The sequence below is a fragment of the Clavelina lepadiformis genome, chromosome 4, assembly GCF_947623445.1.
Source record: "Clavelina lepadiformis chromosome 4, kaClaLepa1.1, whole genome shotgun sequence".
NCBI lineage: Eukaryota > Metazoa > Chordata > Ascidiacea > Aplousobranchia > Clavelinidae > Clavelina > Clavelina lepadiformis.
In genome coordinates this window covers 20,966,063-20,993,934 of record NC_135243.1, presented here as the reverse complement: position 1 = coordinate 20,993,934, position 27,872 = coordinate 20,966,063, and the positions used below count along the sequence as shown (strand labels likewise).

Sequence of the window (27,872 nt, the reverse complement as noted above, 5' to 3'; positions counted from 1 at the left end):
TCCAAAGCTTCTGACATTGACTACATACCTCGGAACTATAAGTTATACACCGTATTTATTATCCAGTCACCTTTAGTCTTGCGCTGAAAAATTTCTTACTGCGATGTCCTTTTTACAAAAAAATGATTGTTTTCCGACTGTATCACTTGTGGCTAAATTATGCCAATGCTTTCATTTAATCACATCCTTGTTTTTCTACTTCTTGGCATCTCACATTTGTACGCAGTTGTCTGCTCAGGCTGGTGCCTTCTGACAACGTTAACGTCTTAGTAAAATTCGAACACAAATTTAGATATCAAAAGCATTAAACTTTTTATGCAGGTTTTTATCAGAATCAAACGCAATTATATCCACAATATTATTAGGCAAATGAACGTAAATATTTCACTTGAAATCATTTGTTTATAATATCGAGAACTACACAAGCTATTAACAACTCCAGATGATACCGGTTATATAATCAAACAAATTTGTCATTAATTTAAAAAGGCTAAAAAAATTAGCTAAATGTGTTTCATGCAGTTTTTACATTTCGGTTTGACGAACCCAACAACATAATACTCACGTTTAACATCATCAAAATAACTAATTTTACTTCACTAATATCAACATAATATCTGACGTTTCTTTGAAAGCAAAGGTTTTAAAATGTAGGCTATCCCAAATAAATTTGTAGATTTTTATACACCGAAACGCTACAGTAAAATTATATTGATGGTCGAAAGTGACCTGAACAATTAAATAGCAACAAGAGCATGAAATAACAATCTCTCATATGTTTCACCAACAATGGTCCATTTATTGGTGGTAGGGTCGTAGCATTCAATTGATTTCACAGCATACTTATTCTTGTCTACTCTAAAAATGTGATTAAATGAAAGCTTGTTAATTTAATCAGCTTAACCATAAATTCAAAACAACAGAAAATAATTTGACTGCAACTCGATATTTTGTATAACTCTCAGTGCTTTTGTCGACTTCGAGGACGTAAATTTCGCTCGCAATCTCAGAATTATTTAAAAACTTATTTCTCATCGTTTCAAAGCAAAGTAATCAATAATAATTAATCGACATATCAACGTGAAATGCAAGTGATCTATACATAATGTTATTCCAACCAATGATTTTTCGTGGTTTGGTTTGGTTTATATATTTATTACCTGTAAGTCCAAAAAAAGGAAAATATCATCATCACGTTAAAATCAACTGTTGCTTAAAAACTGTGCAAAATATTTCAGCAATACTGCAAACTGTGTTACGCAATAGTCATAGTTTAGTTTAGTATTTTCCTTGTTTGTAGCTTTAATCGTGATTTTATTAATCACACAGACGAACAATGATTTTCGAACGACGCAATAAATGTTTTTAGAGTTAAGTAATTTAAGAACCAAGATCCGAAATTTCACTTGTTTTTAATATTTCTGTATTAATACAAAATCTCACTTGTTTTAGATATTGCAAAAAATCTATTTTTGTAAATTATCACAAAAATAAATACTCATGATGTTACTTTTTAAAGTTATTTCATATAAACTGCCCTGTTTGTTTTTGAGATCATCCACCAGAGATTACATTTTTGATAATTGCGACCCCAGAAAGCAGTTAAGTCATCAAAATCGGGAGTTTTTAAGCTTCGCGTTGAAACAATAAATTAATTTCATGATTTCTATGTTTGCATAGTATGGTTCCACGACATCTGACCGCGGGAAAAAGACCGCGAACAAACTCACCGGGGACAACTGAACGTGACGTAAATTGACCGCAAACAAACTAACCGGGAACAGACTTACCGGAATGAAAATTGACCGGGAGGTAAATTGACCGAGCAAGTGCTGAATTATTGTGTTTAAGTTGATGGTAGTATATGATATGTAAAGTAAATATTTGTTTGTAACTATTTCCTTTGTTTTTAACAAAATTTTTTTTATTTCAATACACATTGAAACATTTATTGAAATTAACAGAAATATTTCCGGAAATACGAGAAATACGAGTAACAACATTAAAAGACGTTCACTGCAAAACACATATGACACTACATAATAAGGGCACTAAAATTTGTTGTTATCCATTGTTATTGCAATGAGTCCATTGTTACAACATGAGATAGGCTACAATGCATTGTTTCATAATCTCATCAAACAACTCGTCTAGACCGGGAAAATGCATGTAACAATAGGAAATTTATGAATAAAGGTGAAAAACCCGTAGGGTCACCCTACACCCTACAAGGGGCCAAAAAACTCTACGAGTGGCAACCTTGACTGCAATACACATACTAAATTGGATAGTGACTAGATAGCGACTAGATAGTGAATTAGAATTTTGACCTTTTGACGGCCAATTTATCGACGGTTAATTTGATCGCCGGCCAATTTACATCACGGTTAATTTGATCGCCAGCCAATTTGTTGCCGGTCAGTTGTCCACTACCAGTTGTCGCCAGTGAGTTTGTTCACGGTCACTTCTCGTGATCCCGTATAGTATACATGCCCGATTCAAGTAGATAGTTAGTCAGCACTAGTTAAAAACATGACTCATCTAAAACTAGCTACTTATATAGGAAAAGCATCCCCAAAAACTTGGTAACCAACCTTGCATTGTATTGTTGCAAATCAAGCTTGGCTTAATGAACGCTTGGTTAAAGTTATCAATAAAAAATAAATTGTTCAACTGAACTCAAAACTTAAGTGCAATTGCTTTTAAACTATTATGACGTTTGTATCTAATTATTTAGTTAGTTAGTAGACCGTAATGCGGTGTTTGAGATTGCTTTCTGCAGCGTTGTGCATGGTTATGATAAGTTCATTGCTTAAACACGACGGAATTTGCTATATAGTTTTTGTAAAATAAAAATATAAAAATCTGAATAAAGTTGAAAACTAATATGTAAGCTTAGATACAATGGATCAGTTCTTGCTATTGTTGTAATGATTTTAACAGCAGATATATTTTGTTTAATGTGTCGTTCAAACTCAAGCTGCTTAAAACAACAGCAACAAAATAACGAACGACTCACCCTCCAACAACATAAATCTTTCCCTGCAAGACACAAGCTGCGTGTGAACTTCGTTCCACATTCATCTCACCAACATCGCTCCATTTGTTGGTAGTTACGTCATATCTTTCTACACTTTTTTGAAGTGTTGCGTCTTCCTCACCTGCTAGACCACCTGAAGGGGAAATAATTAATCAACTGTTACATTTTCCAAAGTTAACGTAGAGAACTATTAGATAAAACCCTCAGATTCTAACTAGAACATTTTCATTGGAATGCCGATATATAAAGCATAAAATCGCAAGCGCAATTACAGGATAAACGGTACAACAGCCATGATTTTGTCTTTTTCTCAAGCCGGTAAGATTAAGCAAAAGCTATTAATCGTTGAAATTAAATTAAAAATCTCACAATCACTATAATTAAAAGTTGCAAATTCTTAAAACTTTTTGGTTATACCGGAAACGTTTAACGTTAAAGTTTATTCACTGAAACAATCATAGCGAGTATTTAGTTGATATTCTTTTTTGTTATGATCACTTTGAGTTACGACAAGTTTATAACCACTTGCATGATGTTTCTTTGCGCAACGAAAGTTATTTAATGCTTACGAAACCTACGCCAAGTCATGGACTTCTTCCAGACAATCGAGAAATATTTTTAGAAAATATTTGACGAACTGTCAACGTTTCTAACAACCTCGCAAATATCACTGTATAAGCGTCAAAATGGCCAAGTTCAACCTATTCAATGATGCCAAAAACACAGAAAAGCAAAACAATCGTTTTAAACATGAATTCTCGATATTATTCATATATCGAGTGAAAACCGCCACGTAACGTTGCTTTAGAAACTTTTACGTTTTAGATTGATCAAACATTTACGAGTTAATCCCAAAAGTCTTTTATATCTAAATCTGTGACATAAATATAATGTAATAAAAGGTACGTTTTGTGCAAAATAGTGATTTTTTACAAGTTTTAATACTTCAATGCATATCTTTAAATTTACATCATTCATTCGAGCAAAATGACTGGATAAAATGTCATCAACAGAAGAGAGGAGAATGCGCGGACGCGTTTCACAGCATATTATTTGTCTGGCAGTTTTCTAATCGCGTATCCTACAACTTGACCGTCTATTGCCTGTAACCAGTTTATCGTTTGTTTCTACCTCAGCACAATGCCCTTGATAAGCAATCCAATTGCCAACCTATAGGTTTAGAGCAGGGATGTCCAACCTGCGGCCCGCGGGCCACAGTGCGGCCCGCCTGAGATTTTTGTGCGGCCCGCTAGTCATTTTCACTACAAAAGTATGTACTTCATGTACCCATTTTTCTTGAAATTTAATAGGTTTTGCGGCCCATTCAATTATTTCAAGTGACAATGCGGCCCACTATAATAAAAGGTTGGACATCCCTGGTTTAGAGTGTTTTGACTTTTTTTCTTATTATTGTCAACGCTTCGTTATTGTGAAGTCAATCTCGTGCTATCTTTGCTCTCAAGACGAACAAATGTCACCTCCGAATCTATATAGTCAGCGTTTAACTTAAATAAAAGTCGTTGTCACCACTGCATGGTATTTGTTGTATGACTTGTTAAATCAACAAAATACGATGAATCCAGGACTTTTATAGTGAAGCTGGGGTGGTCAGGCATTCATTGGCTTGTTAACTGAGATTTCGCCCACGTTGTATAATAGCCATACCACAAGCTGTTTTAATCTATGATGAAGATTTGATGGAACGTTTATGCTTGTTTGGTATGTCGGGGAAGAATAAAATTGTATAGCAAAGGATGGTCAATTAGTCTATTTCGAGCTTTTTGTTAGTACAGTTGTGGCCGAAAGTTTAGGACCACTATGCAGAAAGTCGCATTTTTACTTGTGAGTTCAAGTATTACATCATAAAGCAAATGTATTGCACCATATTACATCATTCTTCTGTCAGGCTATGTCAGTCACTTTCAAAGGGCCCATCAAGCACTAAACATATGTTTATGACTGAATTCATCTTGGTTTTGAGTGTTTGTACCATCTCGAAAATGGGTAGAAAATCCTCTCTTTCTGATGTTCAGCGTGTTCAAATTGTGGTTCTTCACGAAGAAGGATACTCTGAACGGTTAATTAGTGAACGAATAAGGTGTAGCCAGAATGCAGTTCTTGATGCAGTCGTGAAATTTAAGAAAACGGGGACTTATACAGATGCCGAAAGGTCTGGTCGACCACGAACAATCACGCAAAGGGACCACCACGTCATAAGGAGGATAGCAGTTCGGTCTCCAATAAGTTCTCCAATAAGTTCTAAGTGTTGCTAAAGATTCTGATATCAGTCGCAAAACTGTCTGTCCACGTTTGGTGGATAATTTTAGTTTAAAACCCCATAAACCAGCTAAAAAAAACTAGACTTACAGCCCAGCCCAGCCATGAAAGTCAAGCGTTTGGCCTTTGCCAAGAAACACCCAAAATGGACTATCCAACAGTGGCAACAGGTGCTTTTTGCGGATGAATCTAGGGTACAACAGTTCACTACACGCAAGCGGTATGTCCGTCGACCGCCTGGAAAGCGATTTCATGAACGGTACATCACACAATCTATGAAACACCTCCCTAGTATCATGATTTGGGGGGGAATATCACTAAACAAAACGGCTGGATTGTTTTTCCTTCCATCAGGAACAGCTAGAAATAGGTTGAAAGACAAGTTGGAGCTACACATGGCCATTCATAATTGCACGATTTTCAGGCACGATGGAGCACCATGTCATCGCTCCAAGATCGTAACCCAGTTCTTGAAGTTGAAAAAAATCCAAGTCCTGGACTGGCCTGGAAACAATCAAGATTTGAACCCAATAGAAAACTAGTGGACTATTATGAAGGACAAAGTTTTGGAGAAACAGCCAACTAGCGCTAAGGAACTGGAAAAAGCAATTAAAGAAGTTTGGGTACGTGAATTAATTACCAGCTGAATACTGCCAAAGTCTTGTGGAGAGCATGCCAAAATGTTTGGAGGATGTAATGAAATCTAATGGCGGACCAACAAAATACTAACGTTTCGGAAAATTCTGGTTCAAACAAGCATGATTTATATTTAAAATCATTTGTTGTTTGCTACATTCACATAACACACAACGTTGTTGAGCTCAGTACTGAGTAAATATGGTATTTCTTGTCTGATTAAAATTTTTTAGGAGTATTCCTAAACTTTTGGCCACAACTGTAGATCGCGAGTTTTCATTGAAGGGATGGTAAAGCGGCCTCGTGCTCTCACTGTTTTTTGGTTTAAATATTTTTAATCGACCGATAGTTCTTACGTAGTTACCATAATCGTTGTAAGGTTTTAACTGTGACGCATTTAACCTATGTGTTGTGTGATGTGTATATTTAACATCTATCTATATATTAATTATAAATACCTAAAATGACACAACTATTAGCAAGCAATAATTTCACAAAGTTTTTGTAGTAAAGTATAACTGCAATCACTGAGCAAGATCTAACGTCATTTGATATGACGTTTATGTCACTTGCTTTCACTGCTGACTCAGCTTCGACTAATTTGAACTTGTCATAGTGACGTCATAAATCAATTGTGTCGTATGTTTGCAAAGAAATCTAACAATGCTTGCTGGTTTTGCTTTGATGGTAGAAATCAGGTTGGTATACGTTCAAATTTTATTATTAACTTATCACCGCAACCCGCAGTTCAGAGACAAGCGATTGCACAGTTTAAAGGAGGAATGTTTGTCGTGTCAGAAATGTTTTAATGATCAAGATTGACGAAACCTACGTGAAGTAATCAAAATAAGTTCAACATTTTCGTCAAGCACTCAAGCATTTTTTAATGCTCATGCCGCACACGTACACGAAGTTTTTGACGCTTCTTTTGAAAAATTGTTTGAGATGAATAGATGTTAAACCGTTTTTTCGCCCCTAACAAGGTCCCTTGGAGGTTAAGCAAAGATCGAAGAAAGTTATAATCTGCCCAGTGTCGAATTGTACTTTGTGTGAAAATTTTGGAGGCTCGATTGACCGGACCCCACCGTTAGAAAGCGATTTATCACTGACACACTCACTTAATAAATCGCAGATGTCTATCTACTGCATTGAATTAACAGCGTTTAACGGAGCACAGGTCGATCGCAGCCCATCGACTTGCTTTGAGTCAATCGCTCAAAAGGTTGTCCATCTCTGTTTTAGAGTTGATGGCTTGTTTTAAATATTAAACGCGTGATGCTTAAATACAGGAAAACCGTTGTTACTCTGACATTGTACATGTTCTACTTCGGTAAAATCTTTACTATTTGAATAGGCTATGATTTTACTCATGTGTGCATGAGTTTTACCTATGACGTCAAATAAAAAACTTACACAGCTCTTCACTTCAAACAAAGCCTTAATTGTTATCAAAATTAGAACAAAGTTCTCCTTTTAAATATCTATTACAACGTATAACTCATAATATAATCTATTACCTATTGCATATATGTGAGTGTCATTAAGAGCAACTGCAGCCAACCAATTTCGAGGTACTTTCATGGATGGAACGTCATCCCACACGTCATTTCCGGGGTGGAAACGTTCAACTGAACTTAGATATTTGTTGCTTCCGTAGCCTCCCAACGAATAAATATATCCTGGACATAAAAAGAAACATAAAGTTAATATATTTCGATAACTGCTAAAATTGTTAGAAATAGTCGAGTTTAATTCAAAAACGTAAAGTGATCAAATTAAGTACTAAAACAAAACTGTGAAATCTCACAAATTTTAAATTATCACCTCGACATGAAACAGCTGCATTTCCACTCCTCGGTTGTTTCATCGGTGAAATATCTGCCCATCTATTAAATGTTGATGTATAATATTCACCAGATGATAACTGGTCTCCATTTTCATTCAATCCTCCAACAACGAATATTGTTTCTGTAGAAAAGTTTGATAAATATTGTTTTAAAAGAAACGCGTTATTACATTGTATATCTATATATAGTCTATAGCAGGATAATCCCATATACTATACGCAAAAAGCAGTAGCACAAGAATAAAGCTTTTCCAGTTTTTCCGTCATTCCTGGGTAAATTTGTGTTAATTTGTGTATTTTAGTTAAATGTTGTATGACTCCGGTTTAGGATTAAAGCATGGATCAGTTTTAAGGAAGAAATTTTTAACATTCAATCAAAGCCGACTTATACAATCTCTTTATGCTACAAAAACACATGAAAACATCATGAAATGTATCATGTACAGGAAAGTGTCATTGATAGCGCGGCATATTCCGACAGGTATATCTCGACTGTAATGTAATTTAGAAAGTTTTTGCAAGGTTACTTAAAACTGGCTGAGCTTTAAAAAATTATTTTCCTCGCTTATTATTATTCACTCATTTTCAATTGTTACTGATGTACATCGCGCAAGTGATTGTAAGAGTAATGTACTATACTGCAACATGTAACTTAGATATATTAAGCGTAAATCATATGTAGAGTGCATGAAATCAACAAGAAGAATAAAGTAAATAAAATAATATAATTTTACAGCTCGGAAGAAAGCTCGTCTGTTACAATACAGACCACGCAGTCTATAGCACGAAGGAAAGATGCACGTACTACAGACAGAAATACGGCATATGATACAATGAAGACAATGTGAGTAAACAAACAAACGGTTTCTGACAAAATTACCGAAAGTCTTCTGGTAAACTGACTTGGTAGTTATGAGGCGTTTTGCGCTTCAGGCTTTCCCTCGTTTTTTTTTTAAATCGTAATTTCCGAAGAATGCCAAAGTATCAAATCCTTGCGCAACCGATTAAGCTGATCGCTCCACCTATGGTGTTGTGGAAAGCGGCGATTTGTTTAATCTGGTGCTTTTAATATATTATTTACTTATTTTATCCGAGTCGTTGTGTGTTCGGAAACAGACAGGGTCTACAAAACCTAGCTAAACCAAACAAATTGGTCAGCACGGCAGGACCCTGTCTGTCTGAAGAAGATTTTAGAAGCTTTTGTTTTATCCGTTCCTGTGACAACTTTAAAATAAATTTTATGTTTCCATCACCAAGGTACCAGGTTGGTTCCGATTTTAACTTGTTTGTAAAGGAGTTCGAATCATTCTGATCTTGCTTGGATGCCTCTGACGCAACAAAGAACTTTTTGTTACGTTTTTCTATCAAGCTTACCGTCGACTCTTTTTTTCGACATGGAAGACGGAAGAGATTGTTTGTATGATCTGGCCTACAACGAGCTTATATCTAAGGCGAAAGAACAGGCTGCATGTCCAATGTCTCTCCATGTTATTTGACAAGATGTTTTTAATCGCATCCACGTTTATGGTGAAACGGTAAGGAGTTTTATTACCTCCCTTTCCTGTCTCCCTTTCCCGAACGCTTTAAACTTTGACGTAAAAACGACATTCTTTGTACTGCTCTAATGGAAGTGTTAAGAAATCGTGAGTTAACTTGTATGATCCAACGAGAAAGTGTGGAGGAAAAGCTCAAAGTTAGAGGCTGCAAAGAAAGTGTTGTTTGCTTCAAACTGAAGCAAAGACGTGGTATGAATTGAGCCGTCTGTCCTCTGTTGATGGCTTGCCCGAGACCAGCGAACTATGAAGTTTAGTGAGTGAACTACGTTCAGAGGTAACAGAGCTTCGTGCAGAGTTGGATTCTATGAAGAACAAAAAGACAGAGTCGACACTGTTTGGGGCGTTTTCAATGCTGGCCGCAACGTTCGTCCCTAAAGTCGCCTGCACGCCGTCAGATAAATGTTACCGGAAGTTGGGACCGCCGAAGCCACTGTAATCAAACACGTGTATGAAGTACAAAGTGCTTTATTTAAGTGCGCTAATATTAACATTGAAGATAAGTTTTCCATTGGTGGAACCGGTGCTTTCGTTACAGTTATCTCCGAAGATTTTTTTGCGTTAATCAGGAAAGAGTCTATTGGCTCCGCCATCTTATATGCGATTTGGAGGTGCTAACTACAAGGTTATACCGATGATGAGTACATGTCACATTACGCCATGTTACGTCCAGTTCACCGTGGCCAGCGTCAACACCGAGTTTTTAGTGTTGCAGCAGATATTTTCGATGACTGTATTGTCCTTATTGTTTGCTACTTTTGAGGACATGATGAAAGGTCGTTCAAGGACACTGTTAAATCATGTCCATCAGAACATCGGTTGGATGTCGATCAGAACATGTCAATCCAACATACGTTGCATTTGTATTTGTCAATTCGACCTCGATCTTCTACTAAGATGTCGTACTTGCCGTTTTACAAGAAATTTCGAAGACAAACTTTGTTTGGAGCTATTAGCCACAACAGCAGCAAAAGCCCAAAGTAGATCGTTTGTCAAAAGAGAAAATCTTTATTGCGGTGTTACGTTTGATGCAGTGCAGAGAAGTGACCTGATAGAACGCAAAGGTTCTCGAAGTACTAATTGCCACTGAGCTAATGAAAGTTTCCTTGACGTAGGAGTTTTCCGAATGATGACTTTGTATGTCTCAATTTGTGAATTTCTATAATGACGAGGTGATGTAAAGTTGATGAGCTCGTTATTTCCAAGTGTCTATTTGAATATGCTTTTAAACATGCTTAAAAGTCAATGACGGGGTAAGTTTTCTTTGGAAAAACTAGGCTTATATCTTGTCAATATGATTTTGCCTGTACAATGACTGCATTACCAGACAAACACAGGAGAAATAAAGATGGCTCTGGCTGACCGCAAGAAAGAAAAAGAGAAAATACAAAAACCAAACATGATTCGTAGAACTGTTTTGACCACAATTGACAGAATATTAAAGAAACTTGGAGAATTATAAACAACTAAGCAAAACTTGGAAGTAGTTGGCTAACTACTTTTTAAAGACACGATAGCGAATAGCGTAACGTTAGCTTCGTAGTAATTTTCAGATTTTCAGACAGAGCTTATATTATTGTGATTGATGTGAATTTGATTACAGTTTAGCTACCCGGACATAATAGGATATTCATCAGACTTTTGGGTCCCTGAAGTATTGTCGAAGGTCCGATTAAAACTTTGCAGTTGATTTATTACCGACATCTTACTTTTTGTCTCGCTTCGAGTTTTATTTTCATCAGGGAAACAACAACAGCTTGCAGTTGGATACAACTACGATGGCTGTTGTTTTCACTGACGGTGTATTTTATATTTGCCGATTTTGCCTCTATCTCTTGTGGAACTGACTTGTCTTGGTGGTGTAAGTGACGTTCCAGGTGTTAAAACTTTGTCCGCATGTTTTTGAATACATTGGTTAAGGCTAGAGTTACGACTGATACGTCCCGCGACATACCACAATCTGAGCTTGAGCGTGTCTCGCGCCTACATCAACAATTGCAACTTGAAAGAGATATACTTGTCTCCACGCTATTAACTACAGTACTGTACTGTAGATTCTACAGCATACAATTACCCGTTTCACTCTTTTTTAGTTCATTTGCTAAAACCTCTGTAACTCTGTGCTTTATTGTATCGAGGCAACTTGCTGTGGGATATGCGCACATTGCATTATTAAACGCTGGACGCTGGTTCTAAAAAAGCTTTTTTTGTGCGCGCTGAGTCTCGATAAGTTTTGCATTAAAGGTTTTTCTGCTTTATACCTGTTACGTAGTCATTTATAAAGACGTTATACTTGACATTACTTCTTGTTGCTCACTTTAGGAATTTATCAAGCACCTGCCTCAAATTTATAAGACCGTTGATAACAGAGCAAGTTATTTTCCAAAAGTCTTTAACTGTCCGCATAAACCAGTGTTTTGCTTAGTTACGTAAGCAGTATCGAACTGCAGGATGCTGCCGTAACTTTAAATTCGAGTTTATCATACGTCATGACGCCAAAATTTGCATCAATGCACAACATTTATATAATTTCAATTCCTTTGAAACGACTCTGCAAAAATCATACTTCCTGGTAATTTCTGTTGCATCCATAACTGTTGTAGACAAAAAGTGCTCATAAAGAGGAGCTAAAATGTAAAAGACATAAATGTATAAAAGAAATCTGAAACTCTTTGCACGTTCAAATTTTTAAGGCGGAAAAAACGGTCCTGCCTGCTTACTAAATATTACCGATTTCATAAGGCTGGTTTGTGCAGATGTGCGAACTCTAAGCTCGCTTACAATCATAAAATAAGGTAATCTTAATCGTATAAATGAATTTTGCTGATCATATCATCAATCCTCATGTAACAATTAATAAAAATAATACCGCGTTTAGTAAAAAGTATTCTTTCAAATTTTTCATCTCTTTTATAGTTGTACCTTCGTTCGGCCGATGTCATGTCAAAGTAGTGCCGGGCATTGTGACGTTGATTTTTGTCATGACTCAGCCTAAGTTTTCTGCTGGAAAATCTCGGGGACTTCCCTGGGATTCAGAGAAAGCTTATATAACCATTGTGACTGTACATTTCATTAATTCTTGTTGCTATATGTAGTCTGCATTTGAGCACTTGTTTGCATTTTGGCACCTTTGAGTTACCGTTTGCGCATTTGTGTTATTTGGTTTATGGATTGGTTTGTTTGTTTTTAGTTCTTCTCTGTACTCATAAAGGTTTGTTTATTAATATAATTTGCTTGTTTTGCGTTTGTATTTGTTGTTTTAAGTTTTGTGTTTCGTTTTAGTTTAACAGCATTGGAATTTAAAAATATTGAAATTTGTTCTTGTCGCATTTGTAGCGCGCACCAGTGGTGCCACCGGCTCAACCCGCTAATTACCAAATTCCTCGTCGAGTTTCATCTTAAAATGTTCAGAGTACATCGGTTAGTGTGTGATGGTGACAGGGCGTTTTCTATACTCTATGCTTTTACAGTGATCTTATTCTAAATTGTAAAGTTAAGTCGACGTCTATTTTGTGCAGTTTTTAAATTTAATTTCTGACCAACACTCAAGTGTGACTCTGATGTGGCGGTTCGCCGTGAAAGGAGCTACAGACCTGGCTTTATAGACATCTACGTTTTACGTAACACTTACAAGGTTAGAAACTTAACTTACAAATAATATATACAAGTTCACCGGGAATACTGGATTTCTGATCTGAAAAGTTGAGCGTAGTCATGTTACATTTTTACGTCACAATGCCCGGAAGAAATTTAGCAGAACACCAGAATAATGTCATTGTCAATATGCGTGTGCACAAACCCTGGTATTATTTCGACAAGGGTACGACCGCAATCATGTGTAACAAACACGTGCTTTTATTACTTTTTAGCCACGTTGGTTTCAATTTGTCTACCGGTTGTTATGTTGAATACGTATATATGTGTGGTGGTTTTTCTGTCGTCTCTATTTTATATTTTATTTTGTGTTGCACAAACTCAACACACCCTGTAGTTCATGCTTTGGTAAGTTCATCTGTTTTGCCTTTGGCCGCATAGTTTAATCATCAATTACAGTAGGAATTCCGCACCGTTTTGTTTACGTCACTAATTTTCTTACGCCCATGGCCATTCCCATATCTTAAATTTGTGACACCAATGAGTTCGGTTTGAGTGTTCGGTTGCAAATAGCTTTTCATTTAATGGAAGCTGTTCGTTGAATGTGAGCATTTTCGGAATCTTCGTACACTGATTGTTTATTTCATGGAAGTTTAAGTAGTTGCCCGCTCGTGTGCGTTTGAGACGACATGATAAAGTTCTTATTATTTTTATCGCAAACATTGTATGAGTTAGAATCTTTATATTCTTTTTAATCTAAATTAATGAACATTCAAGAGTGACATAATTATGACGGTTTGCCGTTAACGAAGCTATAGTTCCCGGCATAAATATCTGCATTTCATGCAACAGATGGTGTAGGCTGTTATCTCAAATCACAGTAAAGCAACTTCTTTGAGATTGCAAACTTGTAACGCAAAATCACAATTGGGCACAAACAGCTACTTACTGGACCGTTTATTTCTTTGTGTTTTGTTGATTTATACTATTTTGTTGTTATCCCGTGTTCGCGTTATGTTTCTGTGTCTTGAGAGTGGGCATTTATTATGGTCACTATTAGGAAATACTGTGTTTTACATAAACAAAACTGTACTATGTATTAGAGGGAACGGCGGGGCGCGATTTTGCTGTATAGGTCATAAAGAATGTTAAATCGTTATCAGAATAAAATCATTGAACATGATCTTTTTCCTATTCTAATATGTTTCCGTGTTCATATTAATTAAATTATTTGATGATCTTGATATAAGCATTATTGGGCACCTTTTAACTTAGATTGTGTTTTGCTTTGTAAAGAAATGCCTTACCAGTTTAAATAAAAGTGTTTTCTGTATAATTTTGGCAATTTCAAAAATTCGATCACAATTGGAAGGATTTGAAAATAATTTGGTAGTGAGATTCGGTCTCATCTCTCTCCTGTGCACAATTATCTATTTGAGCAGCTACTTCTTGCTAGACTAAACCCGTTAGTAGAACACTTCACTACAGGTCGAACAAGCCAAAGAAGACGGGAGCTGCGCTGAACACTTGTCCTCATCACTTTCATCGAAGCAGAATACCAACGCCTCATTAGAACTTGCATAGCCCCATTTGACCTTTCGTCAGATTACGAAACAGCAGACATGGCCTGCTACTAAACGCCGCAAAATCAATTCCAGATAACTGTGCGAATACTTTCTTCCATCCTGGGCAATAGACGTTTCATTAACCGGTTATTTGGTCGTATCAGCTTTGTCAGATCCCTGAATGACGGCTTTCCAGTGCTCAGTCGTGGCCGCAATATTATTTAACATCCACGTTATTGACATGCCAGAATCTGTCTCCAGAAACTTTGCATATGACTATAAAATTGCACTTGTAACTCAAGACATTACCCTGTATAGCCACAATAAAATTCTCATCAAAAATCTGAAAGTAATGAAGGACGATTTATCTTACTGGCGACTACGCTTCAACACCGCAATAACCAATGAAGCTGCATTTCATTGTAATAACAACTTCGTCAAAACAAAACTTAAACTTTTTGGCCAGGGAAGGCAAGTAAGATACGAGAAACAACACCTCAGATACCTCGGGATCACTCTTGGCCACAGCTTAACTTACCAATAACATATAAAGCGAGTCCCTGGGAAAACTAAATCTAAAAATAATATCATTCTGAACTTGCTGGCACATGTTGGGGATTGAACCCAAACACACTGCGCACGTCATATCTCGTTCTCGTGTACTCTGCAGCTGAAAACAGTTGTCCAGTATTGGCCAAGAACTGTCGTACTATAAGCGTATAGATATCGTCGTTTATTCACGTTGAAGTCAACTCTCTCAAATTCAACCACCCTATATAAGACGAATGGTTAAGACTGTTAGAGATTGGAACCAATATACTGTACATCAAATCATGACCTGCACATCCCTGAAGAATTAAACAACATTCCAAGGACTCGTTTAAAGTCTTCTAAGCTTCATGGTGAGCGATGAGTCTTTAAAAATAATAAACTTTGATGTCGATGCTGAGTGACGTAGAAGCTGGAAAGAGCCGACTTTCGTTTGCAACGACTTCTCCCAAGACCAAAGCGAACAACCGCCGAGCTTCAACTAACAAAGACAACAATGGACTACGCTGAACAGAATCGGCATCTTCCATCGAAGGACAATCCACATTCTTCAAAAAACAACCTTTACAAATCGAATATATAGGACAGGCCTGTATTTGATTCGGAACCAAACACATTGTCCAGCAAAGCCACAGTAGAAGGTTCCATGCATCGTTTAAATACCTTTACAACCTGCCAGTCGTTACGGAAGTTTGGCTGGAAAAGTTTGACATAAAAATTTAATTTAAAAAAATGGGTGAACCTCGCGTACGCAAGCATTTAATCTGCGATTGATAAGGCATGGACACACATGCGATTTTACCCACGGTTAGCAAAGCCAGTTGTGTAAGCTTTTATGCTTCAAATATCCACTAATGTCGAGCATGGCGCAAACAATGGAGCCTGATATCTCGGAGAAAATCACGAATGACAAAAGAAAAAAACTCTTCGCGTTTAACAAGTTTAGAATTTCAACCACATCAAAAACAAACAAAGAGAATAACCTGGTTAACCTGGAGAAAGATATTTGTTGTCAAAAACCGCTTTTCTTAATTTGATTATAAGCTAATCATCAAAGGCGTGTCATGTTCTCACATGTAATCCTTGCTTGCCTGCTTGTGTTTGCAGTAAAACAACTTCTATCGATGGCTCGTAGGAAAGTGTTTAAAATAGTTAAACAACTCGTAGGTAGCAGGACATATCACAAAAGCTTCTTAAACTGTTAGGAATAAGTGGGCAAGTCGTCACAAAACTTTTTCGAAAGGACATAACCTGGGAATAAACTGCATGTTTTGTAAGCTTTTAAATTTTCCTATTCATTTATCTAAGTTCACAAATCGACTTGTAAGGTACTTGGCCTATAGTATTACATAATGGTCGATAGAATATTAAATTTATGTTTGCTATATGCTTGTTTTATGCATATTTATAAGATGGCATGTATATTTTAAAATCATACGTGTTGTGGGTAAGCCGTTTTAAATGAATATTGTCAATCTGAGTCATATTCCCTGTCGTGATGGTTTGATTTCAATATTTTAAATTTTCTTCTCATGTTACTTTTGTGTTTTATGAACTTCAAAATGGCGCCCACTTTTTTACACAATAGATGGTTGTCGTGTTAGTTGTCTACGCATCTCCAATTGATATTTTTGTAACTCATAAATATACAGATCTGGTTGTTCGCTGCCAAGGAGCGTCACACCTTAGGCCTAATTGAAACATTTGTTGACATCACAAACCGTTAAAAACAGCTGCTCCCATGACGCGTCTTCGAACTTTCATCGAAGCAACAACTTCCCATTCCAAGTTATCCATCTTCATATCTAAACGACAGACTTGGCTTGTTATAGAATCATCCTTCACTTCTGTCGCTCCACCGATCGCATAAACCACATTTCCATGTAGGACAGTGCAGCATGGAGCATGTTTCTTTTGTGGCAAATCCTAAAGACATAACCAAATACGTCATTAGTGAAAATGTTTATTTACTGTTTATAATAAAATATACAAAATCAACGTCTAGGCGTATAAATATTTAACAGTTTAGGATAAGTTATATTCTTTTCTCATCAACATATACCACGTATGGAGGTTACCAATGCTTGTTAAAACTACATGGTTCAACGAATGATTATAATTGAATTGGAATATGTTTTGTTGTAGGTCACAAGACAAGAAATGAGAAAACAATTTAAATAATTCAGCAAATTTTCGGTGAGGTTTTGTCAACTCTTGATAAACATCAATTTGCTTAAGGTTTAAATTGTTAAAAAACTAAACAGATTCCACAAATTTGTTTGTTTTGAATGCTATTGCCCCTCGTTGTGAGTCACAATTTTCTTTATAAATTTATATGCATTCATTTTGTCAGAGTGTAACGAAATTACGTCACTTGTTATTTATAGCATTTTGCATTTTACCGCTTTTATGGTGAGTTAATTCTCCAGTGCGTTGATTACTTCACGGTGTTTTGGTTTTAGTTGATTAATTGCAATTACGGTTGTTATTACGTTGTTACGTTGTTTATCTCACGTTTTGCGCACTTTTATCTTATCAATAGTTTGGCACCTTGCCATTTGTATCCTATAAAAGCCGTTTGTTAAGTGATTTGAGGTTGTCGGTTTTGGTTTTGGGTCGTGTAGTATGTTTTACTGTAACGTTACGTTTTACTGTAACGAAATTATGTCACTTGTTATTTATATTTTGTATTTTACCACTTTTATTGTGAGTTAATTCTGTAGTGCCTTGATTACTTGCAATTACCGTTGTTTGCTTCACCTTTTGCGCACTTTTATCTTATCAATAGTTTGGCACCTTGCCTTTTATATCCTATAAAAGCCGTTTGTTGAGTGATTTAGAAAAAGGTCAGTTTTGGTTTTGGGTCGTGGAGGCTGTTCAATAAAATGAGTTCATTTCTTGGGTTTTACTGATGGTGCCGCGGTTCACCGTGAATTAGGGAAAACAGCCTGGCATTCGAAAGCAAGAATATTTGGTTACAAGAGGAACTAATTCAATTTAGATTGATTTGAACATCAAATTGCGTTTATACTGAGATGGTATGTGTCGGTATCGGATTGCATTTTGGAGAATGTTTTGTCGTTTATGATTATGCTTTTTACGCATATATTGTGCGAATTGTTATAATTCGCCCTTATTCCGACGGAATTCTCGTGCAGGTCTGATGATATTATAACGTTATTAGTGTTTTATTTGGTGTGTTTACAATAAGCTCTGTACTATATTTTGGCCGTGCCTAGTATACGCGATCTGGTTTTGATTACTTCCGTATTACGTCATTCATACTACAGCGCTCTACGCGTTGAGTCTGATATTGGACAGTCTTTGATCTACAATCTGTCGAATGCAGCTTTTTTCTGTGTTCTGAAGAATAGCAACCGTTTCGTTGAGAATCAATAATAAATAATTATTCAAGACATTGACAGTTTGGTTCTGGAACTGTGATGCTTAAATAGGCTATCAGGGGTTAATGAATGCGCTATCAATGGAGTCAAATTAGCGAACAATCGATGAAGCAATAAATAATTAACAACTTAGAACACCTACAACACTGCCAGTTAGCACACTACATTAAATCTTTTATGATCAATATTCGTTTCATGTGTTGTCACAATTTGTATTTGCTTGAAAGTGAAATGAAGCACATTGACGATTATAACTAAATACCTTGTTTGAAAAACGTTTAGTAAGCGAGTGTAATTTCTTATCGAGGGCGTGTTTGCATATATATTTGCTATATAGTGATAGCTCATTTTTGCTAAATTTGGTGAGCTTTATCAAAACGTTTAGGCAAATTATTCCAATTTATAAAATACGTGTTGCTTGGGTGAAGAAAATGTATTTTATAGGACTTAATCTCTCAGGTTTTGATTACGCTGCGTTTGTACTAAATTGCGTATATTTATTAGTAGGAAGACACCACATTTTAAATTTTGTGATGTATGGCAGTGGACAATGCAGTATATCCGCGCATGTTTCTCGTAATTTTTACTTCACAGTGTTTAGTGAATAAGTGCTGATTATTGTGACGTGGTTTACCTGCAGTGAGTTTGCATTCTTTTTAAAGTATGTAGCAATTAATATTTTGCGTCAACTCGTTCATGGGCTTTGCGCTGTTCATATCGGGTGTGACCGTTTGAGAACGATCGGTCAAGGTCGTCAACCAAAGTGATCGTCATAATTTGTCTTAAATGAAACATTGTAACCAGGACAGTGTGGTCAGTCAGTCAGGACGTACCACAATACAGTCCTGCATGCTGACACGATCTGCCAAATAACTTAGAGAGTGAGCCTTGTGTGTTCACTTGTCGCCTTAACTTAGCAAAGTCGATTGCATGACGAACAACAAGTTCATTTAATGCGCAATGTAACAATCAATCTATAGTTGTTTGTCACAAATACGCAAAGGTTGTTTCTCTCTGCATGTATTATAAGTTATTAATAATTCTTGAATTTCGAATCTAATTTATTATGGTCGTCGTTTACTTAAGTTTATTTAAAAATATTTCGCAAGTTAATATAAAATATGTTTTCTTTTACAAGTATCGTTTCAAGTAACTTTTGGTTTATAGTGGTCGCTGTCCTGTGCATAATTAAACAAACCAAATGTATAGCGTCTGGTATTTGAACACTTACTAATAGGCGTAAATTCCGAATCGTTACATTTCTGTGCAATCATATAGTATTGTTTTATGTAATAAAGAAAGGATTATTCGTTCGTGTTACGTCATTAATAAAACGGGGCAAAAGCCGACCACGACGTGGGTCCAATAGTAAATTGTATTATGGTGTTTTACCGTTAGTACTGAAGGTGTTTGAATTAAAGTCTCATTGTGACGAATAGAAGAAATGTTGTTTGGTATCAAACTGGATTGTTCCATTGACCTACAACAAATTAAATTATAATCATTCATAACATTATTTTTAATTCAATTATATTAACGTTTGATATCCGTTGAAAGGAACATTACACATTGCCCGATCTTTTATGCAACAAGAAAACGAAAAAGAAATAAAAGACGTTTTCTCATAAGTGTCGTCAAATAAATAACTACAAGAGAATTGAACGATAAAGGATACAGAAACAAGTAAAACAACATGTCATAATGCAAGGAATGCCAAAGTTGTTCATGTCGGCATCATGTACTGTTCTTTAACCATAACTGTTTCTTCAACCAATGATGGATTTTGTATGCAGGTGTGTAGACAACGTATATCATAGTAAGAGATATCCTACGTCAAAAGACTTATTTTAGAACTACATAAAAATTATAAACCGTTCAAAAAACGTTCCGTCTGCTAACTGTTTTCTGTCAGGCTTTTTTCTGTGTTCGTGGCAGAACACCAAGATATGCAGATGCTTTGATTAAGCGGAAGTGCACTTGAAGCTCGTTGTTGAGCAGAAAATTAAATCAACACAATTGAAGATTGACGTTTGAATCAAGTAAGTAAACCTATGGTAGTCATAGAAAGTCGGATAAAAGTAGTTTTAGATGTAATAATATTTAGCAGGTATTTCAATTTTTACAGGTATCTTGAAGTAATTTGTTTCTGTTGTCGCGAAATAGTTTGAAGCGGGACAAAAACATTGAAGTTTAATTTTTCTCATTCAATTAACATAGTTGTTATTCTAGTTAAATAGTTTCGGAAAAAACAATGATCCTTTGAGCCAAGGTCATGATAGATTAATTAATTTTTGAGGTTTCTATTCGTGTATTCAAGTTGTTAATCGGCACTTTCATAATTAAAGAGATTTGCTGCAGCCCCATACAACGTATGATGAATAAAAAACGTTAGAAAATTACCGACTTCCACAAAGACACATCGAGGATTGTTGAAACTAAAGCTGTTGCAAACCGGTATTTAGGGACAAACGTTTAAACACAAAGTTGATGAATTGATTTGTCATTAAGTTATAGAAGTGTCATAGTCTGTTGAAGTACATAACGAACATTGCATATATGCTAGTTTCTAATACAAGTTAAAAAGGCCTTCATATTTGTTTCTGGTGTTTTTTCGTTGTACGTGCATGATGTATTATGCCAGCCCCAATAACCATCTAATATTCTAAATTGTGGTTCCAGAGGGTCGCGCTTCATCGGTCAGTAAGTGCGTGTTGCGGTAGTGCTGAGTCATGATCGCAGAATGAACTGTTATTCATTTTTTGTCTAAATCAAGTGGTTGACAATACATAAAGATGGATTGCAACTACAAAAAAATGATTAAAGTGTACTTGTTAAAATTGCACCGTGCAATGTACTTTGATCCCATTCTTGCAAGTTGCAAGTATAAGTTAACTGGTTAGGTTTGAAGCATTAACGTAGGCAAAGATGAATTGAGATTGAGAATTGTGAATTACTTATCGTGTAAAATTGCACATTGCTTAATTTTGAAAGTTTAAAAATTTAAACATTGATGTTTAAGTGTGGAAAAACGTTTTCACTCTCATGTTGTTTTGAAGTTTAGTTTGAATTAAAGGTATTATCGTTCTTTCGTCTTTTAACATTTTGGTCTACTTTTCATTAAAGTAATTAATTACTATTGTGCGTATTGTTCATAAAATAATGAGTTTCGCGTGCCCTTAGATTTAAAACATATTTAAGGACGCTTTGTTTTGTTTCTATGTTTTACAATCTATTTGGGCTGTGTTCAGTCATGAGTTTAAACGGGCCCTAGAAGCGACAGCTGACGTTTAAAACATAGTTCTTTTATGAGTTGCCTGGTCCCAAGGGGCGAGTAATATCCAAGCTGTGAAAGCTAGTTACGTTCTGCTTAGCCCCAGCCCTGCTCAAGCTCTAGTCAAACCAAAACGTAATAAATTTTAAGCCAGTCTGATGTCAAATCACTTGGCCTCAATTTGAGCGGTTGTGTTATCGAAATTTGCTTTTTCTGACTTTGGGTTTGAGATAGTTGAAGTGTGCCAAGGCTTTCTAAAAGTACGCTTGTTTGTCATTCTTCATCTGTACGTTGTCTCTGTGTGCGTCGTCATCGTGGACGTTTTCTAATAATTCATCTTTCTTTGCAAACCCCTTTTTATTATTGGTCAGGTCCTTGCCAACTTCTCGCGCTAACAAATAGCGCAGGTTTTTGAGCCACTTAGTCGTCACTGTGACGTTGCTTGTCTGGCTCAGCACTTCGGTTGCTTCATTTCAACGACTTTGTCACCTCTGTTCTTGTACCATTGCTACCGAGGTCATCACCCATTTCTTCAAAGATCTCCAGAAGAAATAGACTAAGATTTAGATGCGACAGACACTAGAAGATGCCTAGGATCATGCCGCTTATTCTCCGGTGGGTAGCTTTGATGAGCGCTCTAAATCTGCTTCTACAAAACAGTTTTCGGGTCAGACCTCGTCACCTGACGTTTCAGTTAAGCTGACGCTTTGGAACTACTTTTACAAGCTCAGTTATAACTAGCACTCGTTGCACGTCTCGCGTCAAGGACCTACTTCCGTTAATCAGCCTCCACGTCTGGTGACGCAATTAGGAAGCGTTCTGTCCCACTACGATAAAGATTTCCTGCATCTCACAACACGGCTGCAAGGAGTTTCGGGGTCTCAACTGCATGTTTGCGAACAAACGTCACAAACACCGGCAAAGGAAGAATTTTGAGACGAGCTTTCTTCCGTAACGCGCTTCTACAGTAAGTCTAAGGCTAGACCCAACGTCCTGGGTCCAGGAGTATTACGTCCGCCCTATTCCCAGCATTGAAATGAAGAAATGTGATGACAAGCCCATGAACTATTGGCCCTTCATCAGATCCTTTTTGACTTTAGATGGGCAAAAGATGTTATTCCGAAGACTACCGGAGGCAGTTCGTTATCCAGGCTCTTGAGCCTAAAAAGTGTTATCGTTTCAAACATTTTCTGATCACGAGCCACATGAAGGGTTTAAGCAGGGGCACGCTTTGCTATACGAAGAATACGGCCGCCGTACGTTATTTCCTGCAACTGTGAGAACCATCCAAGATAAATCACATGCACAACAAAGGTTTCTTGAAGTTGTCGAATTTTCTGAACATGTTCGTCAAGACGCCTTGAACAATCACCTCCCTACAATTCACTAGGCACCATGGACGTGATGCCAACAATTTACGCGAAGCTTATACTTGAAGATATATGATTGCAATACAATCTTTTGCACTAAGCTTATCGGTAGTTATTTTACTTTGAACATTAGACTTAAAAACTGCTGACAATTTTGTTCGGTCCAAAAGCCTTATAAAAGCTATAATGTATATGCAAACAAACTACTCTTTTAATGAAACAAAAAGATTGCAACGATCTTTGTTTAATACACGTAACTAGCCTACTCGTAAAAAATGTGATCTTGCGAGCGCAAAAATCCGTGAGACGCTGTTAAAATCATACCTGCCCTGCAACCGCAGTAAAAGTCAAGAGGGTACTCGCACACTAATCACATTGCAACAGTTATGCGCGCCCCGACCCCATAACCGCAGTAAACGTTGGGCTGGTAGATATCTGTCCCATACTGCGCTGGACTTTATTGTACAACAAAACACAAAAAGCAGCTTAAGCAACAAGCATTGTTTACTTCAGGCGGTACTTTGCTTGGTTTTTACGTCAGGAGCACATCATTTCATTGTTAAATTTGTAGTTTGCTTGTTTATGGCAAAAAATAAGAATTGCAAATAAAACAACCTGTTTAGTCGCTATAAGTATTTTTGAAATTCGTTTTGCGTTACAAAGAAGTTGCTGATGGTGCATCTTTATTTACTGTATAGCGAAATAGTTGTGTAATTGAGTTGAATTTGTGTGTTCAAATGTAATACCAGCATCGCTTCCGTTCACTAAACTTATAGCACATACAGCGAGAAAACGATGCCATAGTTAGCGAACAATGAAATGTTTCAGATAATGATTGCGACAAATGCTAAAAGATTTCAACATTTTTGAAAATGCCATATGGCGTCATATTAACCCGTCTTGTCGGTGGTTAGAGCGATTTGACTGCAAAGTTTTTTAACTAATTTCCAAATGTTTTAGAATTGGTCACTTTCTTTGTCACTTTTTAGATGCATTCCTATCGCGATTTACAAATACTGACATTTCAGTTTACGGAAAGTGCAAGTTATGTTTTTTATTTAGAAATGTAGAGTTGTTTTGATTGAGAATAGTTTAGCTACAAATATTGTTTCCTTTTTTAGCTATAAGAGCGATATAATAAAAAAAGATTATAGGCCTATGCCAGATCAACACATTCATTTTATAAAACATCCTGAAGTATTAGATGTCGGTTAATTACGCTGCCAAACACCGCAGGATGAAACAGGATAAAAAGAATAACAGAGCAACATTTTTAACCAAAATAAAACGAAATATTTCGTTTAAAATATTTTGTAAATGAGCCTACTACAGCAAGTGGAATATCGAAAACAAATTTTGTAATAAAAAAGATTGCATTTTACGTAGGTATGTGCTTAAGTTGATCAAGTTTAATCTTGTTTATGTTTATGTGGAAATATTCACGTCATGCAAATAAGAATACAACTGATCTTATGGAATATATGTAGTTGAAAACTTTACCGGATAATTTCTTGTTGGAGATCCAGAAACGTTGACAACCTCAAAGACGTTTTGCATCGTGTTCCGCCCTCCGATGCTGAGTACCCTTGATGAGCCACCTGAGAAGTAAGTTTAATATTTAGAGTAAATTGATAGATAAGAAGCTACCTGAGAAGTACGTTTATCATTAATAATATTAGCTGTGTGTATGAAGAAAGTTTTAAGTGAAATTTTACGCAAATAATAATGATTTTGAAACATAAGTTTATCCATACAATGTATGTCATGCCATACAATTATCATTTTTTTAATGACGTTTAGAGAGATTCTAGTCCGCTACCTTACCTGACATTTGTATAGGTTATGAGTTATGACCACAAATGATTTCACGTACAGTTTCTAAATTAGCCTAAGTTAGTTATTATTTAGGCTAATGTTACGGCCAACATGATCTGCACACTTGGCAGCACTAACATCTTCCATTGCTGAACTGTGCGTTCGCTAAAAAGAACTGCAACATTTAGCTGCAAAATAGTTGGAAACTTTACCACGATCAAAGTTTACCGGGGTTAAATTATTCTCAGATAATACTTTCAAAGCAGATTTGCCAGGAAATATTTTACAGCAGTTATTAAATAAATCAACTTTTAGTTACAGTAGTCTACCTGTCATGAATATCTTATCGTCTGTTAAAATCCTCAAATTCGATTTCGCAAAAGGTTTTTATCGTTATATCTGACAACATATATCCGACCTTAAACAATAAAATATTCTGTAGATCTTGTGTGTAAACCAGTACATAATTTATGATTTGTCGATAATGACGAAATGTTTCTTTTGTTGTGTAAAATGTTTGAGCATAAAAGTTTGAATGAAAATTAAAAAATAGCGAAATATTTTAGATTTGGTTTTAGTCGCTCTTAACATGGATTTCAAATTTATGCGGAGATGCATGTTGAATTACTTTTTGCTACAGTGCTGAAGATTTCATTTTTGAAATCAAATCATAAAAGTGTTTGAATAATTGTTGGCAAACTTTCTGAAGAATTGTGGACTAAATGCGGTTTCACAAAGGTTTTAACTTTATTTATTAAGAACAACTACTTCACCAGAGTAGGTAATATAGAATTCGATGATAATGGTTTTACAATTTTGTTGTTTTGTTTATGGATTTTTGGGAACTGTTTCAAGTTCGCTGCTAACCTTTGTGTTTAGGACTTAAAGGGGTGTTGTAAAAACATTGAAAAAAAACAAGAAAATTTATATTGAAAGAGAAAAATAAAATACTGTTTTAAATGATTTGTTGTTTTTATATAACCTTTTAATTTACCTTGTTTTGCCAATCGTGAACGACGAAGAATCTCATGATGATGTTTTCTCAGACAACCGAAATCATCACTCACCAGACTCTTAAGTAACAATCAAAATGGTTAAACCAACGCTGACCAAAAAAAGATCATAAAATAATTGTAAGATTTCATAGTAGGATGACAGCATAAATGTACACAGACCTCATTTGACATCTCGTTTTCCAAATATTCAGTGGAAATAGCCGGTAAATATACTTTTGCAAAAAGATCAGAGAAATGGCATCGACGATTTTCAACATCATGCTTTGTCCATTCAAGGTAAGCTTTGTAAAGTGTAAGTTCCGGAACCTGAACATTTTAGAAATTCATTTTTTACCTGATGCTAAGTAAACTTTGGAAACCGTAGCAACTTTTTAACAGTCTGTTTGTCATACTATAGTTTATTTAATTCATAACCTGTTTGACCACAATTTACAGCTTACTCTAGCCATAATATCACACTTGCAAACTATATAGTACAGTATTATTTAAATGTTTAAAGCAAGAAATGTTCACCTGATTATCAGTAAAAACAGATTTCATTTTATTTAAATCCAGCGACATAAAATCTTGAGAAAGAACAACATCATTGATATTTTCCTCAAGGAAACTTTTCACTCTCGTTTGAAGTTTCTCACTTCTGTAGAGATCAGCCAGGGAGAGGATGGTAAAACATGTATCCATCGTGATCGACATTTCCAAAAACTCAACGCAAAATATTTTAACATCTAAAAAAACTACACAAATTTACAAGTTGTTCAGTTTAAATTATGTATGGTTAATTTTTAAAAACCATTGTCTACAAAATCATCAAATTCAACAGCTGCAAAACGTTCACCATTAATACAGAGCATATCAGCTGCAGAGAGCAGATCACGAACATTCCCTTTGTTTATCTTAATATTTCCAGTGTAGATGAACTCAATGATCAATTTCATTGATGTTTTGGTAATTTCGTTCATTACAACTTCATCCTGATATCTCTCCATCATCTGTTATTGTTAATACAACTGTATATAGCATATAGATGTATAATACCGATATAATTGCATCCGAATGTGTTTGTAGTAATGCAAATGAAACTTGAATGCAAATGTTTTAGTGAAAAATAATTAGTTAGGAAAACAAAGTTGGTATAACTCGTACATTTGTTTGAAACATTCTATCGAAATAGTCTGAGTAGCAAGATAAAACCATTCTATTTGCAGGGAAGGTTTCGTTTTCCACTTTGATTTTCACGTCGTTGAAACGATCTTCCTGTCTTTTTCTAGTTTGAAGAAATTTAAAGCAGCAAGTTGGTTATGTTTGTCCGGACCGGCTTAAGTTTGCTTTAAAGTTTTTTAGTAAACATACGCAGTTACCTGTTTGCGTAATCCAATAAAGCACCCTCGTCTTTTCGTGTGCGGCTTATTTCTTGTGTAGTGATCATTTTTTCCAAAGAAACCATGTTTTTCAACTAAATATCTTTCTATTTGTATATAATTAGGGTTATATCAAAGGCTAGTCAAAGCGGAAGGTTTTTTTGATTTGTGCTCTACAGTAAAAGTAAAATAGAGAAGTTGTAATTATAAACAAATGTCCTATTGTTATTCGTTATGTTTGCAAACGTTGCACTGCTTTTTATCGTTTTTAGCTGTTACTGCCTTGCTCTATACTACATGCTCTTTCACCAATAAAACATTCAACAACTGGTTTAAATTGCTTTTACTTAAAACACATCAAACGCACATTTGCTTTCATGCTGTTTTCTAACATTAACACTGGTTATCGCAGATCCGACGTACATGACGTTCTGCCAACTATAGAAGATTTTAGTAAACAAGCTCATATGAGTGAACTGCTCTTTTAACTGACGTCGTCTTTAAACTGGTAACTAAACCGTTTCTCATGTCAATCCGAGTTAATATTTTACTGCACCAATGTGCACCTAGCTAATTCA

The 27,872-nt window shown here is 35.8% G+C and overlaps 1 protein-coding gene across 1 annotated transcript; it reads right to left on the bottom strand.

Moving 5' to 3' along the window:
- Positions 1 to 301: 301 nt before the first annotated feature.
- Positions 302 to 27,459, bottom strand: LOC143451250 (kelch-like protein 25). Its single transcript, XM_076951687.1, has 12 exons — positions 27,295 to 27,459; positions 27,080 to 27,200; positions 26,772 to 26,925; positions 26,450 to 26,661; positions 26,096 to 26,242; positions 25,915 to 25,993; positions 24,606 to 24,703; positions 16,782 to 16,986; positions 7,778 to 7,921; positions 7,471 to 7,632; positions 3,020 to 3,173; positions 302 to 858 (listed from the first exon to the last, which is right to left on the bottom strand). The coding sequence occupies exons 1-12, from the start codon at positions 27,378 to 27,380 to the stop codon at positions 738 to 740; spliced, it is 1,683 nt and encodes a 560-aa protein (XP_076807802.1). The 5' UTR covers positions 27,381 to 27,459; the 3' UTR covers positions 302 to 737.
- Between the last annotated feature and the right edge of the window lie 413 nt (positions 27,460 to 27,872).

What these genes read in the sequence shown, in the direction of transcription:
- LOC143451250 (XM_076951687.1), bottom strand. Translation starts at nt 27,380, where the DNA reads ATGGTTTCTTTGGAAAAAATGATCACTACACAAGAAATAAGCCGCACA. An exon ending in ATAGAATGTTTCAAACAAAT is followed by an intron (nt 26,926 to 27,079) that starts GTACGAGTTATA and finishes TAACAATAACAG; the next exon opens with ATGATGGAGAGATATCAGGA. An exon ending in AAGATTTATGTTGTTGGAGG is followed by an intron (nt 859 to 3,019) that starts GTGAGTCGTTCG and finishes TCACATTTTTAG; the next exon opens with AGTAGACAAGAATAAGTATG.